The sequence below is a fragment of the Talpa europaea genome (assembly GCF_964194135.1).
Source record: "Talpa europaea genome assembly, chromosome: 7".
Lineage (NCBI taxonomy): Eukaryota > Metazoa > Chordata > Mammalia > Eulipotyphla > Talpidae > Talpa > Talpa europaea.
In genome coordinates, this window is record NC_140074.1 from 109,995,874 (window position 1) to 110,009,610 (window position 13,737).

Sequence of the window (13,737 nt, forward strand, 5' to 3'; positions counted from 1 at the left end):
AGAAAATGTGACAAGTTAGCTTTGCTGGGAAAAAAATTGCAACCTTTCTGCAGATCCTGGTTACTCAAAACAAAACAAAACAAAACAAAACAAAACAAAAAAAAAAACTTCGTGGAGTCAGGACAGAAATGCATAAAAAAAAAGTTCCAGTATGTCAAAGAAACCTTAGTAAATGTCAGGTGTATTTCCAGGTCTATTGAGTCCTTTGTAGGAAAGTTTTTTACTCTCAACAGTTCCATCAATAAGAATCTGTTGAGACCTTTTCTCCCTATATTTCCAGAAACAATTTCTATAGATGTGAAACAATTGAATTATACAATATTACAAGGTGACAATCACCATTTGACAATTTACATACATACCCGATACTACTGTTAACATATTGTACATACCAAAGTTTTACCATTTTCCCAAGTGGCAATGCTTCCCTTCCAGTTTTACTTCATTAGGTAAAAGCCAAATAGAACAAATTCATGTAATGCTTTCCCAGGAGGAAAAGGAGAAACTTCGTGGAGTGTCTCAGGAGCTCTACTGAGGTTCCACAAAATTTCCTTGCATCAGTCAAATGACAGGCTACCAAATTTGTACTTGAATTTAGATTTCTGGGAAGCTTTGCCATAAATATCAGAAAATTAACAGAAACAACAATGTTCAATGTCTATGAAGGCACCGGCTTAGTTCAGTAGTACAATGTTGACAATGAAAGCATAACCTTTAGTTTTTCTCATAACTGGAGACTCTTTTTTTTTTTTAATGTCTATGGGCACCATGTATACCAATTTGTCAATCACTGGAGGTCAAGACAGTTAGACACAAGGACATACAGACATACAACATATAGACAAAGACAGTTTTTTTCTTAGTTATGTCACGTAGAATATGTTATGTAACTGCAGTTTTACTCCATAGGCTCAGAAAAAAAATGTCAAAGTCCAAAAAAAAAATGTGGAGTGTTGCTGGCAGAAAAATTTTCAGTTATCATCCTACAAACCTAAGACTTTGGAAATAGGAAGGAAAAGTTTTATTAATCACAAGAGTTACATGACCTTGTTTATCACCTTAGGGTTTTCAGTGTTGAAGACTTTTTGTTAGAAGTCAATCCTGGGGTATTCTGTACAGCAACTGAAAGAATAAAAGTAACAGTTAACTTTTAAGCAAAAGGAGTCATCTCTTGTTAGCCACCAAGCAGGCACTCCTTGGGTTTCCTGGAATAGAACCTGAAAAAGCAAAATCAAATTATCGGTAATTAACTTTCAATTAAAAGGAGTCATCTCCTTATTTCTGTTAGCCACTCTGGGACAGAAGCTGAAAGAGCAGATTAAACATCTAAGCACAGATTACACCTCCCCCACACTAGGGAGGGACAACAACAACACAGGTATGAAAACCTGGTACAGTTATATGATGCACCCTAAAGAGTGCTTTCCATAACAGACCTTCCTCAGTAGGAAGCAGAAACTTAGAATCTTGTCTTATGCCAGCAATTGAACAAATCCACGATTCAAAATGGCAAACATGCCCAAAACAAATTGTGTAGACAAAACTCACAGCAGCAAATCCTTTCAGACTCAGACAAAATCTTGTTAATTTTTCTGATCCAGACTTTGCAAAAATTCAAGTTATCTCCAAGAATCCATCAAGGCTACCAGCAATTATCAGTTACTGCTTAAGGCTACTCTTTACTTAACACCCAGGCATACATTTGCTAATTTAAACACCACTGCTCCACAATTGGCTTGCAAAATCCATCAGGCAGAGAGAAGGAAGTAGCCAAAGACAAAGCAACATACCACTGAAGAAACATTATTGCCTTTAGAAATGCTAATGAGACAGCAGAGATTACAAAAAGAAAGAAAAAAAAGTTCCAAAGTCCTAGCAACAAGAACCTTTGAATTTTACAAGAGCACGCCAAGTGCCCTCAGACGCCATCTTTGATCTGGCCACATGGTCCAATGTACTGCCTTATCTTTTGAGTAAAACTGGCACAGAACAATTTCCACAAATTAAAATCTCTTAGCAAGTCACTACAAACAAATTACACACAAACACACAGACTCTTCACAAAGTCCAAGCCAGTTTTTTAACAGCAAAACGACATATGAAACAAACACACCGGAGAAACCAAAAATCACATTTGCGCTTATGGTAGCCAGCGCCACAGGGAAGCCCAATTTCCCCATGGGGCTGACTAACCACGGATGGCTCTATCCTAAATCACGTTGGACGCCAAATCCGTTATAGGACAGGGAGAGGGGCAGCCCAAAACCCCGCAACCCTGCCTATTCTAAATGGGTTCTGCCATCCGCCGCATCAACACAAAACATATGAGACTTTAATGGGAAGGAACTTTAATAAAACTAGGAAACAATACAGGTAAGACAAAGAGTCTAGTTTCTAAATGAAGCACCCAAAGTTACCCATCCCCTCGTGGGTAAAAGTCCATCCATATGGGATCGGCCCAGAGCAAGGCCCCAAAGCCTGCCACAAGTCTAAAGCATCTTCCAGTGGGGACCCACAGAAAAGAGTCAGAAACAACCAGACAAGCCCGGAAGGAAAAGAGCAAAATCAACATCAAGATAAAAGCTGCCATGGTCACCTCCCCATGGGTCTCACCCATATCTGTGTCACCCAGTCCACGACCAAAAGACAAGCACAGCTTCTTCACGTGTCTCTAAGCTCCATCCTGCTTCCTTCCTCAGTCTCTTCTTCTGCAGCTTCTTCTCTTCCTGCTCAGCTCCACCCTCCCTTGGGTGGGGCAGGGCACCTCCCCCTTTCCTGGGGACCACCCTGTTACACTTTGACCCACAGCCAGGCAACCCGTTCAATATCGGAGCTGCCCTATAACACTTTCACCAACTCTCTCCCTCCCCAGGGCAGCACCTTCCTGCCTGCCCGTGACCTGTACCTGCCAGGACTTCTCTTCACTGACCTTCCTCAGCAGAGGCAGCTCTCCTCAAGGCCCCCCCCACCCCCACACCCCCGCAACCATGCAGGCCTCTCTCAGCACATCTGTCCCTTCTGGGGTAGCTCTTCCTGCCCGCTTGTGTCTATGCAAGTGTCTTTTACTCTTCCATCCCTTTCCCTAATAAACCTGCTCTTTAAATATAACCAGCGTCTCTGTCTTGTGAAGAAACTCGCCAGGGAAACTCGCTGCGTGCCGCTGAAACAGGAGCTCTGGTGAAACTGTTAGGGGGAAAGGATGTCCTGTTCAATATCGGGGCTGTCCTATAACAAAACCTTTCCCAGAGTGAACCCAAGGACCCTGCACTCCAAACCCACAGACTCAAAAGACAACATCATATTCTAGCTTGTATTTTTCTCCTCTCAAGTCTCTCAAAAAATATTATCTACAAGGGCCTCCCTGGTGGCGCAGGCAGTTGAGTGCCGCACTGTGAAGCTGTCCACAGCCTCTGCAGCGCGGGTTCGATCCCGGCCAGCCGGGTGAGAATCCCACATGGCCCAGCAGACCTCTCCTGTCTCGCCTGCTGCTCCCCTCAGCAGTTTATTTTGTCAGTCTGCCTGTTCTGTTCCCACTCTGTCTCTGGTGAATCCTCTCACCCTCCCACACATCTGGTCTGTACCCCGGCTCTTATGTAAAAATAAGTAAATCTTTTTAAAAAAATAATATCCATAAAGCATAGCTAACACGATACTTAATGGTGAAAATTTTGAAATTTTCTGATTAAGATGAGGAACAAGTCTCATTTTCAACATCTTACTGGAAGTCCTGCTTAATACAAGGAAAGGAAAGGAAAGGAAAGGCATACAGATTGGAAAGAAAGAAATTAAACTATCTTTGTGGAAAATCTGAAAGAATTGACCAAAAAAAAAAAAAAAAAAAAACCCAACCCTCCTGAAACTAATAAGCATGGTTTCTGGACACAAGGCTAACCTACAAAATTCAATTGCTTTCCTATGGACTAGAACAACAAATGCAATTACAATTCAGATGCAATTTGAAATTCAAAATACAATACTATTTACATTTGTGTTGGCCAAAACATTTTTACCTTCATTTCCTTAATAAAACATGATGATAAACATCCTTTTACATGTCTGTTGGTCATCTGTTTATCTTCTCTGCAAAAGCAACTACACAGATCCTCCACTCCTTTCTTTTTTCTTCTTTTTTTTTTTTAAGATTTATTTGATTATTTATACAAGCACTGGGTACAGTCAGAAGCACTGGAGAGTGAGAGAATCCACCAGAGCCAGAGCAGGGAGCAGAGCAGGCCGAAGGACCGAAGTACACTGCTGAGGAGAGCAGCGGACGGCAGGAGAGGTCTGCGAGCCAGGCGGGACCTTCCTCCCGTGGCCAGGGAGCAGCCGGGGATCGAACCAGCACTGCAGAGGCTGCGGGCAGCTTCGCAACCCAGCGTTCTACCGCTGCGCCACCGGGGAGGCCCTCTTTTTTTCTTTTAAAGATTTATTTATTTATTTATGCATACAAGAGCTGGGATGTAGGCCAGAGGTGCAGGGGTTGAGAGGATTCACCAGAGACAGAATGGGGAGCAGAACAGGCAGATCCACTGAAATACACTGCTGAGGGGAGCAGTGGGCATGACAGGAGAGGTCTGATGCACCATGTGGGTCACCTCCCTGGCTGGAGATTGAACTCCTGCTGCAGTGGCTGCTGTGGACTGCTTTATTGTGCTGACACTTAACCCCTTGTCACCAGGGAAGCAACCATTCATTTCTTAATTGGGTTGCTGGCTTTTCTGCTGTTAATTTGGATATGTTCTTTATATACCCTGGATGTCAATCCTTTATCAAATGTGCAACATGCAAGTGTTATCTCCTCAGTAGCCAGCCATTTTAAACTGCTGATATTTAATTCTGTGGTGCAAAAATTCTCAATTCGATGCAGTCCCAATTTTTCATTTTTGCCTTTACTTCCCCTGTGACTGGGGTTGAATCCCCAAGGACATCTTTTTCATTGATGTCATGGGATGTATCACTATGTTTTCTTCTATGTGTTTTATAGTCTTGGGTCTTATTTTCAAATCTTTAATTCAGTTTGAATTTATTTTTGTGTATGAAGGTAGAGAGTGATCCAGTTTCATTCTTTCACAAGTCCAGTTTTCCAAACATCATCTGTGAAGAGATTTTCCCTCTCTCCATTGTATGATTGTAGCCTCCTTTGTCATAAGATAGGTTTTAATATATGCATGGATTTATTTCTGGGATTTTTATTTTATTCCACTGATCTGTGTGTCTATTTTTATTTCAGAACTCTATTGTTTAACTGTTGTTGTTTTATAATATAGTTTAAAACAAGTAACATGATGACTCAATTTTCTTCTTAACATAGCTTTAGCTATTTGTGGTCTTTTGTAATTCCACATAAATTTTAGTATTTGTTGTTCTGTTTCCTTGCAAAGTAGTGAAATTTCAAGTGCATTAAATCTGTATATTGCTTTTGGTAAGGTGGTTATTTTGAATAAGTTGATTCTTTCTAAGCATGAATATGAGATATCTTTCCAGGTGCCGGGAATAAATGGGAAGTCTCTGTATTTTCTGCTCAATATTACTATACAGCAAATATTATTTTAATAATTTAATATATTACTAACTTAGTAATTATTTATTATATAGTTATATAATACTGCATTCTAGTATAATAAATTACATCCACCTTTATCCTATATCCTATATATATACACACATACACATATACATACATGTATCTCCACTACTGTAATAAATAAAATGATAAATAAAAGAACTAAGAACGGAATCAAAGTTGTATACTCTAAAAATATTTAAAACATAAAAGAAGGCATTAATGGAAAAATTGGATAAAAAGAGATGACATATAGAAAATAAATAGCAAATTTTTGGTTTTAGACACATAAATAGGTAGATAGATGGAATGTTATGTACAAACCATTTATATGTTATTATAAGCATGATATATATAACAATGAACACAATCAGCGTTCATATATTGACTTCTAAATACTACTATCCCTTAGAAGACAGCAGGATTATTTCAAGAAATAGCTGCTTCCAGAGTTGGAGCTGAAAGAGTACAAGATCAGCATAAAGTATTTCATTGTGCCAGAAAATAACGTGCTCAAAGAATGAAAAAACGCAGAGGACAGCTTGAAGTGACCCCAACTGGCCAAATATGACAAATTGCACATCAAAATAAGTAATCATAGCAATGGATTATAACTGAATGAATAGAGGAGAGAAAATACAGATATACAGAGATATAAATAAATTAATGAATAAATCAGATGTTTGATAAGGAACCAGACATTAAAATATCTGGATAGTCTCAAAGTAACTCCCCACAAAATATTTATCAATTTCCAAGGGAAAATGAATAACTAGGTGAGAAGCCTGATGAACAGCTCCTTAGCTAAGCTATCAAAGCAAAGGAACATCAGTAACAGGACCACACAAAATCACACACATCTCACTGGATGCAGTAAGAACACAGCGTGGCTTCTGGGATATTACTGGCAAAGCAACAAAGATGCATCACCCAAGTCTAAACATCATACACATTCAGATCAGGGGACATTCTACAAAATAACTGGCCTGTAATCTTTTAAAGTACTGGCAGATTAATCTTATGGATTAAAAGGTGTAAAAAGACATGACAATAAAGTGTAATACATGATTGTGAACCAGATTCTCTTCCTGTAAGACTTTTTGGGACATTTGGCAAAACTTGGATAAGGTCTGAAAAATCCAGCAATGTATTGTGATTGTACCCATTTCGAAGAGAGTGTGGCGGGACTGTAGGAAAGTACCTGTGTAGAAAATTCACACTGGGGCCTCCCTGGTAGTGCAAGGGTTAAGCACAGCCCTATGAAGCTATTCTCAGCCTCCACAGCAGTAATTCTTTCACCCTCAGCAGTGTATTTCGGCAGATCTGCCTGTTCTTTTCCCAGCTCTGTCTCTGGTGAATCCTCTCACCCCCCGCACCTCTGGCCTGTACCCCAGTTCTTGTATGTATAAATAAATTAATCTTTAAAAAAAGGCAAAAAAGAGGGGGTGGCTTTCGAGGGGCCGTGAGAGCATAGCTTATTGTCATAGACGTGTTCCATTCAATCATTATAAATATAAGGATATTTTTCCTTTTCCTTAAAATCTGAGTAAGTTGCTACTTTTCAAAACACACTCACTTCTACAGCAACCCGCACAGAGTGTAATTAAGACAGGAGAAGACCAGATACAGCGACTCTTTCTTCCCTTGACAGATGGGAAACAGCCGAAGGGCAGGAACAAACCCATGTCACTCGCTTCTACAAATCAGCCGGCGCCTCCCTAGCCTCTTCAGTGCCGCCTGCATCTCCTGGTTCCGCAGGGTGTAGATCATGGGGTTGAGCATGGGAGTCATGACTGTGTGGCTGATGGACACAGCCTTGTCCATGGAGAAGGAGACAAAAGGCCGGGCATAGAGGTAAATGCTTGGAATGAAGACCATCGACACCACAATGATGTGGGTGGTACAGGTGGAAGCCGCCTTCCTCCTGGCCTGCTCTGAGTGTGCCCTGAGCATCACCAGGATGACTGAGTAGGAGACCAGGAGGAGGAAGAACCAGATGACATCCAGCATGCCACTGTTGCAGATCATGAGGAACTCCAGGACGGAAGTGTCTGTGCAGGCGAGTCTCAGCACTTGTGGAACATCACAGTAGAAGTTATCCAGGATGTTGGGGCCACAAAATGGCAGTGGGAGCAGCAGCACCAGTTGACTGATGGAGTGGACGAAACCTACCATCCAGGCTGTCACCACCAGTCCCACACAGAGCTGAGTGTTCATGATGGTGACATAGTGGAGGGGCCGGGAGATGGCGACCAGGCGGTCATAAGCCATCACTGAAAGGAAGAAGACCATGGCACCTCCCAGAAAGTGGAAGAAGAAGAGCTGGGCCATGCAGCCCTGGTAGGAGATTGTCTTCTTCTCAGAGAGGAAGTCCACCAGCATCTTTGGGGCTGTGACCGAGGAGAAACAGAAGTCTAAGAGAGCCAGGTTTCTCAGCAAAAAGTACATGGGCGTGTGGAGCTTGGAGTCCAAGGTCACTGTGATCACTATTAGGAGATTTCCCACCACAGTGGTGGTGTAGACAAACAGGAACACAACAAACAGGAAAATCTGGAGCTCCCACATTTGTGAGAACCCCAGGAAAACAAACTCTGATACCTGGGTGAGGTTCCCTGGCTCCATGGTGTCCTCTCCATACACCTAAAGAAAATGAACCACAGACTTAAATGCATGAAGTCACTACTAGCCCTTCTAGAACTCTGGACCTCAGAACCAAGTTGTCCAGGTACCTAGGATGGACATCCTCATGTGTGGTCCATGGCAGAGCTGCTTATTCAGAGGCCCTCTCTCGGGGGAATTACAGTTGTGAGCTACGTTAATGTCATCCAGAGACAAGCAGCCTGCCTTTCAAAGAGTCAGTGGAACACTGCATAGTCTGACAAAACACTTGGAGTCTAGGACACCCTGAGTCAAATTTCAGATCTTCCATTTCCTTGAGCTTAGACTTTGAATAAGTCACTCAATCTCTTTGAATGCCAGCTTCCACATCTATAAGGTGGAAATAAAAACATTTTCTTTACAACACTTTCTGAGCACTTAAGGAAAATGACACATGTTAGTTTCTGTGGACAGAGCCTACAGTAGAAACCATTATCACGCTCATCTGTGTCCTCTCCTGCTCGAAAGACACCCTCCCTTCTCAGTCTCCAATAAATTTTTCTACCAATCATTCTTCATGCCACATTAACACATCATGAGCTTTCACGTATCTGTGCCTCCTCTGTAATTCAGCTGCCGGTCCCAGAAGCACGTATCTGGAAGTACAATGTCTGTGCCCTCAGCGCCCGAGCTTGCTCTTGCTCAGTGCTTACTAACCCCTGGCGTGACCTGCTGGGTAGGTGAACAGTTCCAGGGCTCACAAATCCACCAGAGGAGCCCTTGCCACAGCTGGTACCCAGAACATGCTGTTTCTCCCCGCCCCTCCATGAAGGTAGCCTCTTACTGGTTGAGGCCCTCCAGAGCATACGTGAGGGCTTAAGACTATTTCATCAGATTAAGAAATAGAGATGAATATATTGTTTGCAGGAGACTGTGAGCTCTTCTGAAAGAACAGCAATTTTAGAATATGATTTTGAACCCAAGGGTGGGAGAGAAGGGAAAATACTGAGGAAAAGAGATGAGGAATTTAAAGGGACATGATAAGGAAGGGAGGTGGGAAAATAGAACAAGACAGAGAAGGGGATGGAAAGTGGGAGTAGGGGGAGAGCAGCCCAAGGTGAAGGAGGTAGGAGATGACAGGGGCTGATCTTCTCCCACTCCCCTGCCCTGACTGGATTTCTCATGTTCTCTCACGCGACCTACTGCAATCTATTTGTAAGGGCCGGACTGGGCACAGGTGCAGGTTTTCTGATCCCATGCAGACCGGGTAAAGGAGGAGTCAGTCTTCAGTGGTTTTGCAGGTCTTTTATTTGGGGTTCACCAGGCATATGGCAGGCAGGGGTGCTGGCTGGGGGGCTGGGAGGCTGGCAGGCCTCCCAGCCCCCATCAAGTCTTTACTCTATCTGGGCTCTCTGGCGTTCTTTCTGCTGCTTTTCCGCTTCGGCTTCTACTGCTGCTACTGCTGCTGCTGCTGCTGGCTGGGGCTGCTGGCGTCCCCCCCGTGACGCCGCCCTTAAAAGCACAGTCTTAACTCAGCTGAATCCCATCTACCTATGCCCACACCCTATTCCAGGTGCCCGCCATCAGGCATGCATTCAGGACAAGGATCCATCATCTATCCTGATGGCGGAAGGGCAGAAAAGCCTGACATTTTCTTTACCCTACACTATTGTTGCCGAAAACCATTCTCTTCTTGTCTTTCTCTTCCATTTGCTTCAGCTCCAGTCTGCCTTCTACTCAGCTGTGCTGGAGACCTGTCCTGGAGCCCTCTCTAAGCTCATCTGATCAAGATCATGTTCCTCTTTCACTTGTATTCCTGTATTGGGGGGTGGCATGCTCAGCGCGCCAGGCCCCTTTCCCATGCCTTGCTCTGTGCCTCTCTTCATCTGACTGTTTTCTTCATCTGACTGTGCCTCTCTTCATCTGAATGTTATAATAAACCAGTGATCTCACAAGTAGAATGTTTCTCAGAACCATTCTAGCAAATTGAACAAGCCCAAAGAGGTGGCAGGTGATTGGCATCTGGAGTGAGGGAGGGAGGCAGCCTTGCAGGAATGAGCTTTAAACCCGTGGTGTCTGAGGCTATCTTCCGGGAAACAGAGTCAGAATTACACTGAGCGGTTGAGTTGTAGGACATCCAGCTGGTGTCACAGAGAAATCCTAGGAGGTGAGGAGAACCACCTTCGTCCTACCTCCACCCTCTCACCCCCACATAGCATTGGATTTGGTGACCAGAATCTTTATAGTCACCCACTCTGCTACTCCTTTCAGTATTTCTGCTAAGCAGAAAGAATTCTTTATTTCTCTGAGTTCTCCTAATAATTTGAAAATGCTGTTGTTATAGTGTTGAGTCCAGGGCAAGTTAGGGTTACACAGGCAGCTTCAGGAACAGCAGAGACTTCGGGAGAATTAAGGGATGCCTCTGAGATAAGGGCAGAGAAATTCAGGAGGGCTAATGAGGGCAGTAAATTTTAAGGTTAAAATTTGAGACAGTAAATTTTAGCAGACCTTGGACAGGGAAGGTAAAAAGAGGAACTCTAAGACAAGAGCTGGGAAAATGGGCACATCTGCCCGGAGTATAGCCACTAGGAGGAAGAGCCAACACAAAATATGAAGATGAGATTTTAGAAGAGAGGAAAACAAAGGATTAAATCCTGCTAGACACAGGCCCACAACAGGCTTCCTTGTCCCTCCCAAGTACAGTGTACCTGGGAGTCTTTACTTTCTTCCTTTAAATAAACTTTTTCTTTCCTTTCTAAGTTTGTTTCTCTCTACTTACTAATCTAACATGTCTGCGATTTCCTTTTTTTACGGCTTCGTGGGACAAGAACCTGTGGTGGTTCAAGGGCTAAGTGAACAGCGCACACTGGCCTCAGTGTTACATTCATCTGCACCAGCTTCTCTCCTCAACCAAACATCTCAATTTCCCATCTGCAGTAACCCCAGAACTTCAACAGCAACTTTGACATGGCACACGCTCAATAAATGGTATCAAATTAGTGTGTTGAGAAGGTAATGGATCATATGGCCTTCACTCGGGGGAGAAATTTTAGGGGCTTTCCTCATCCCATGTTCCCTATGCCACAAGGCAAGTTCTGTGCTCGGTTGCTAAAATTACTGGTTTTCACACGCAAGGTAAAGAAGCAGTTTTCAACCGCACATTCCCCTTGAATATTTCCCAGTGCTCTCCTCACATTCTGGATCGACCCCCACCAAGGCGGTCTCTGTGAATGCCCCCACCTTCCAGTAGGTGTTTCCAACCACTTAGCTCCAGCTGACCTGCCAGCAGGATGGAAACTCACCTTCTTCAGCTTGAGTGGGAGAGAAGAGTCCAGGTCTTACATCCTGCTGGGGGTCTTCTCCAGACAGCCTCACGGTGTCCTGGTGCTTGCCCGCACCTCACTCACGCTGCTCACAGCGTGGCCCTGGGGCCCAGGAGATATCCTCAAGGAGAAATTACTGGTCTGGGCTTAGGAAGCAGCTGGTCCCCACTGGGGGTAAGGGAGCAGTGGGAGTTGTTAAAAAGTTTCCAAGTCTGCCCAAAATACTTAGTGTTGAGAGGTCTGCCTTGGGGGCAAACCCCCACCAAGGACATTGAGAACTGTAGAGATAAGAAATATAGGATTAGCAGGTTAGAGAGTGTTCTGGGATTTTTAGAAAGCCCCATTTCTTACAATGGTTCACTTTACATTACCTGGAGGACATGTTAAAATTCAAAAACTACACACAGTATTTTTTTAAAGATTTATTTATTTATGCATACAAGAGCTGGGGTACAGGCCAGAGATGCGGGGGGTGTGGGGTGTGAGAGGATTCACCAGAGACAGAGTGGGGAACAGAGAAGGCAGAATGACTGAAATACACTGCTGAGGGGAGCAGCGGGAGAGGTCTGCTTTGCCTTGTGGGTTTCCCTCTGGCGGGCCAGGGATTGAACTCATGCTGCAGAGGCTGCGAATTGCTTCATAATGCGGTGCTTGAGCCACCAGGGAGGCCCTACACACAGTATTTTTTGAAGTAATAGGTCTTAGATAGAGGTTGAGAATTCGCATTTCTAGCAAATGTTAGAAATTTGAACCACTGACTTCAAATTTCACAGTTCTCTGTTGACGTGACAATTCTCTCTCTCAGTATCATCAAACAATTTTGTTAGGGGGAAAAGGATGTCCCAAAGCAAATTCCATATAGGCTTTGTGGACTCCACCCCCACCCCAGGTCAAAGCCAAAGACACTGGGAACTCCAAATCCCATCACCACCAAAGGGAAGGTGGCTGGGACCTGAGGGTGAGGTTAAGCAGCCAGGTGGATACAAAAGGCAGACAGTGGGCTTTGGGGGTCTCTCTCTCCATTTTGGCTCTCCGCGCTCTGGGAGTGCCTTTGGGTTTCCAGGTCGTCGGATCGGGTAGGACGCATTAAAGACTTTATTTCCCTATTTTCTCCCTGAGTTGTACATTTTCCTTATTTCCTTTTCTCTTGTAAATAAACCTTTTATTAACCCTTTTGCGTGTGTCTGTAGTAGAGTATTCATGTTATAGGACAGGGAGAGGGGCAGCCCAAACCCCGCAAACCTGCCTATTCTAAATGGGTTCTGCCATCCGCCGCATCAACACAAAACATAGGAGACTTTAATGGGAAGGAACTTTAATAAAACTAGGAAACAATACAGGTAAGGCAAAGAGTCTAGTTTCTAAGTGAAGCACCCAGAGTTACCCGTCCCCTCGTGGGTAAAAGTCCATCCAAATGGGATTGGCCCAGAGCAAGGCCCCAAAGCCTGCCTCAAGTCTAAAGCATCTTCCAGTGGGGACCCACAGAAAAGGGTCACAAACAACCGGACAAGCCCGGAAGGAAAAGAGCAAAATCAACATCCAGATAAAAGCTGCCATTGTCACCTCCCCACAGGTCTCACCCACATCTGTGTCACCCAGTCCACGACCAAAAGACAAGCGCAGTTTCTTTACGTGTCTCTAGGCTCCTCCAGGTCTCCTGGCTCCATCCTGTTTCCTTCCTCAGTCTCTTCTGCAGCTTCTCCTCTTCCTGCTCAGCTCCACCCTCCCTTGGGTGGGGCAGGGAACCTCCCCCTTTCCTGGGACCACCCTGTTACATTCATAAGTCCCTTAAAGCGCGTGGGTGAGGACCCACAGCCAGGAACCCGTTTAATATCGGGGTTGCTCTATAACACTTTGATATCTTACATAAAAATTTAATTGATCTCAACTTGGGCAATATCATACATGGGCAAATGTTTGTATACTACATTGGAAACCAAAACCCTGTTAAGTCTTTTATTTTGCAACCATGATACTGAATGCCTGCCTCAGTTTCCCCCAGCCAATAAAAGGAAACAAGAGTTTGAGAAGGAAAGTAGTTCATTTTGTCGACAAACTGAGGAGGGCAGCAGTCTCGCGTCTGAAAAACCACTGTCTTGCTCTTTGGCAGAGTGTAGGGGGATTTATACAAGGGAGTTTTAAAATAAGGGGAAATGAGCAAGATTCAGCACAGCCTTTTGATGCAGACATGTGCAGATTGGTGAGAGTCAGCACCAACTCTGCTTTGCTAACCCCCTGGTGTTGAATGTCCAT

General features: G+C 44.0%; 1 protein-coding gene across 1 annotated transcript; it reads right to left on the reverse strand.

The window, feature by feature from the left end:
• Nucleotides 1-7,249: 7,249 nt before the first annotated feature.
• On the reverse strand, nt 7,250-8,185 carry LOC311174647 (olfactory receptor 4D2-like; the record flags this gene model as incomplete). The annotated part of the gene is made up of 1 exon (XM_084239234.1): nt 7,250-8,185. The coding sequence occupies one exon, from the start codon at nt 8,183-8,185 to the stop codon at nt 7,250-7,252; it is 936 nt and encodes a 311-aa protein (XP_084095360.1).
• Between the last annotated feature and the right edge of the window lie 5,552 nt (nt 8,186-13,737).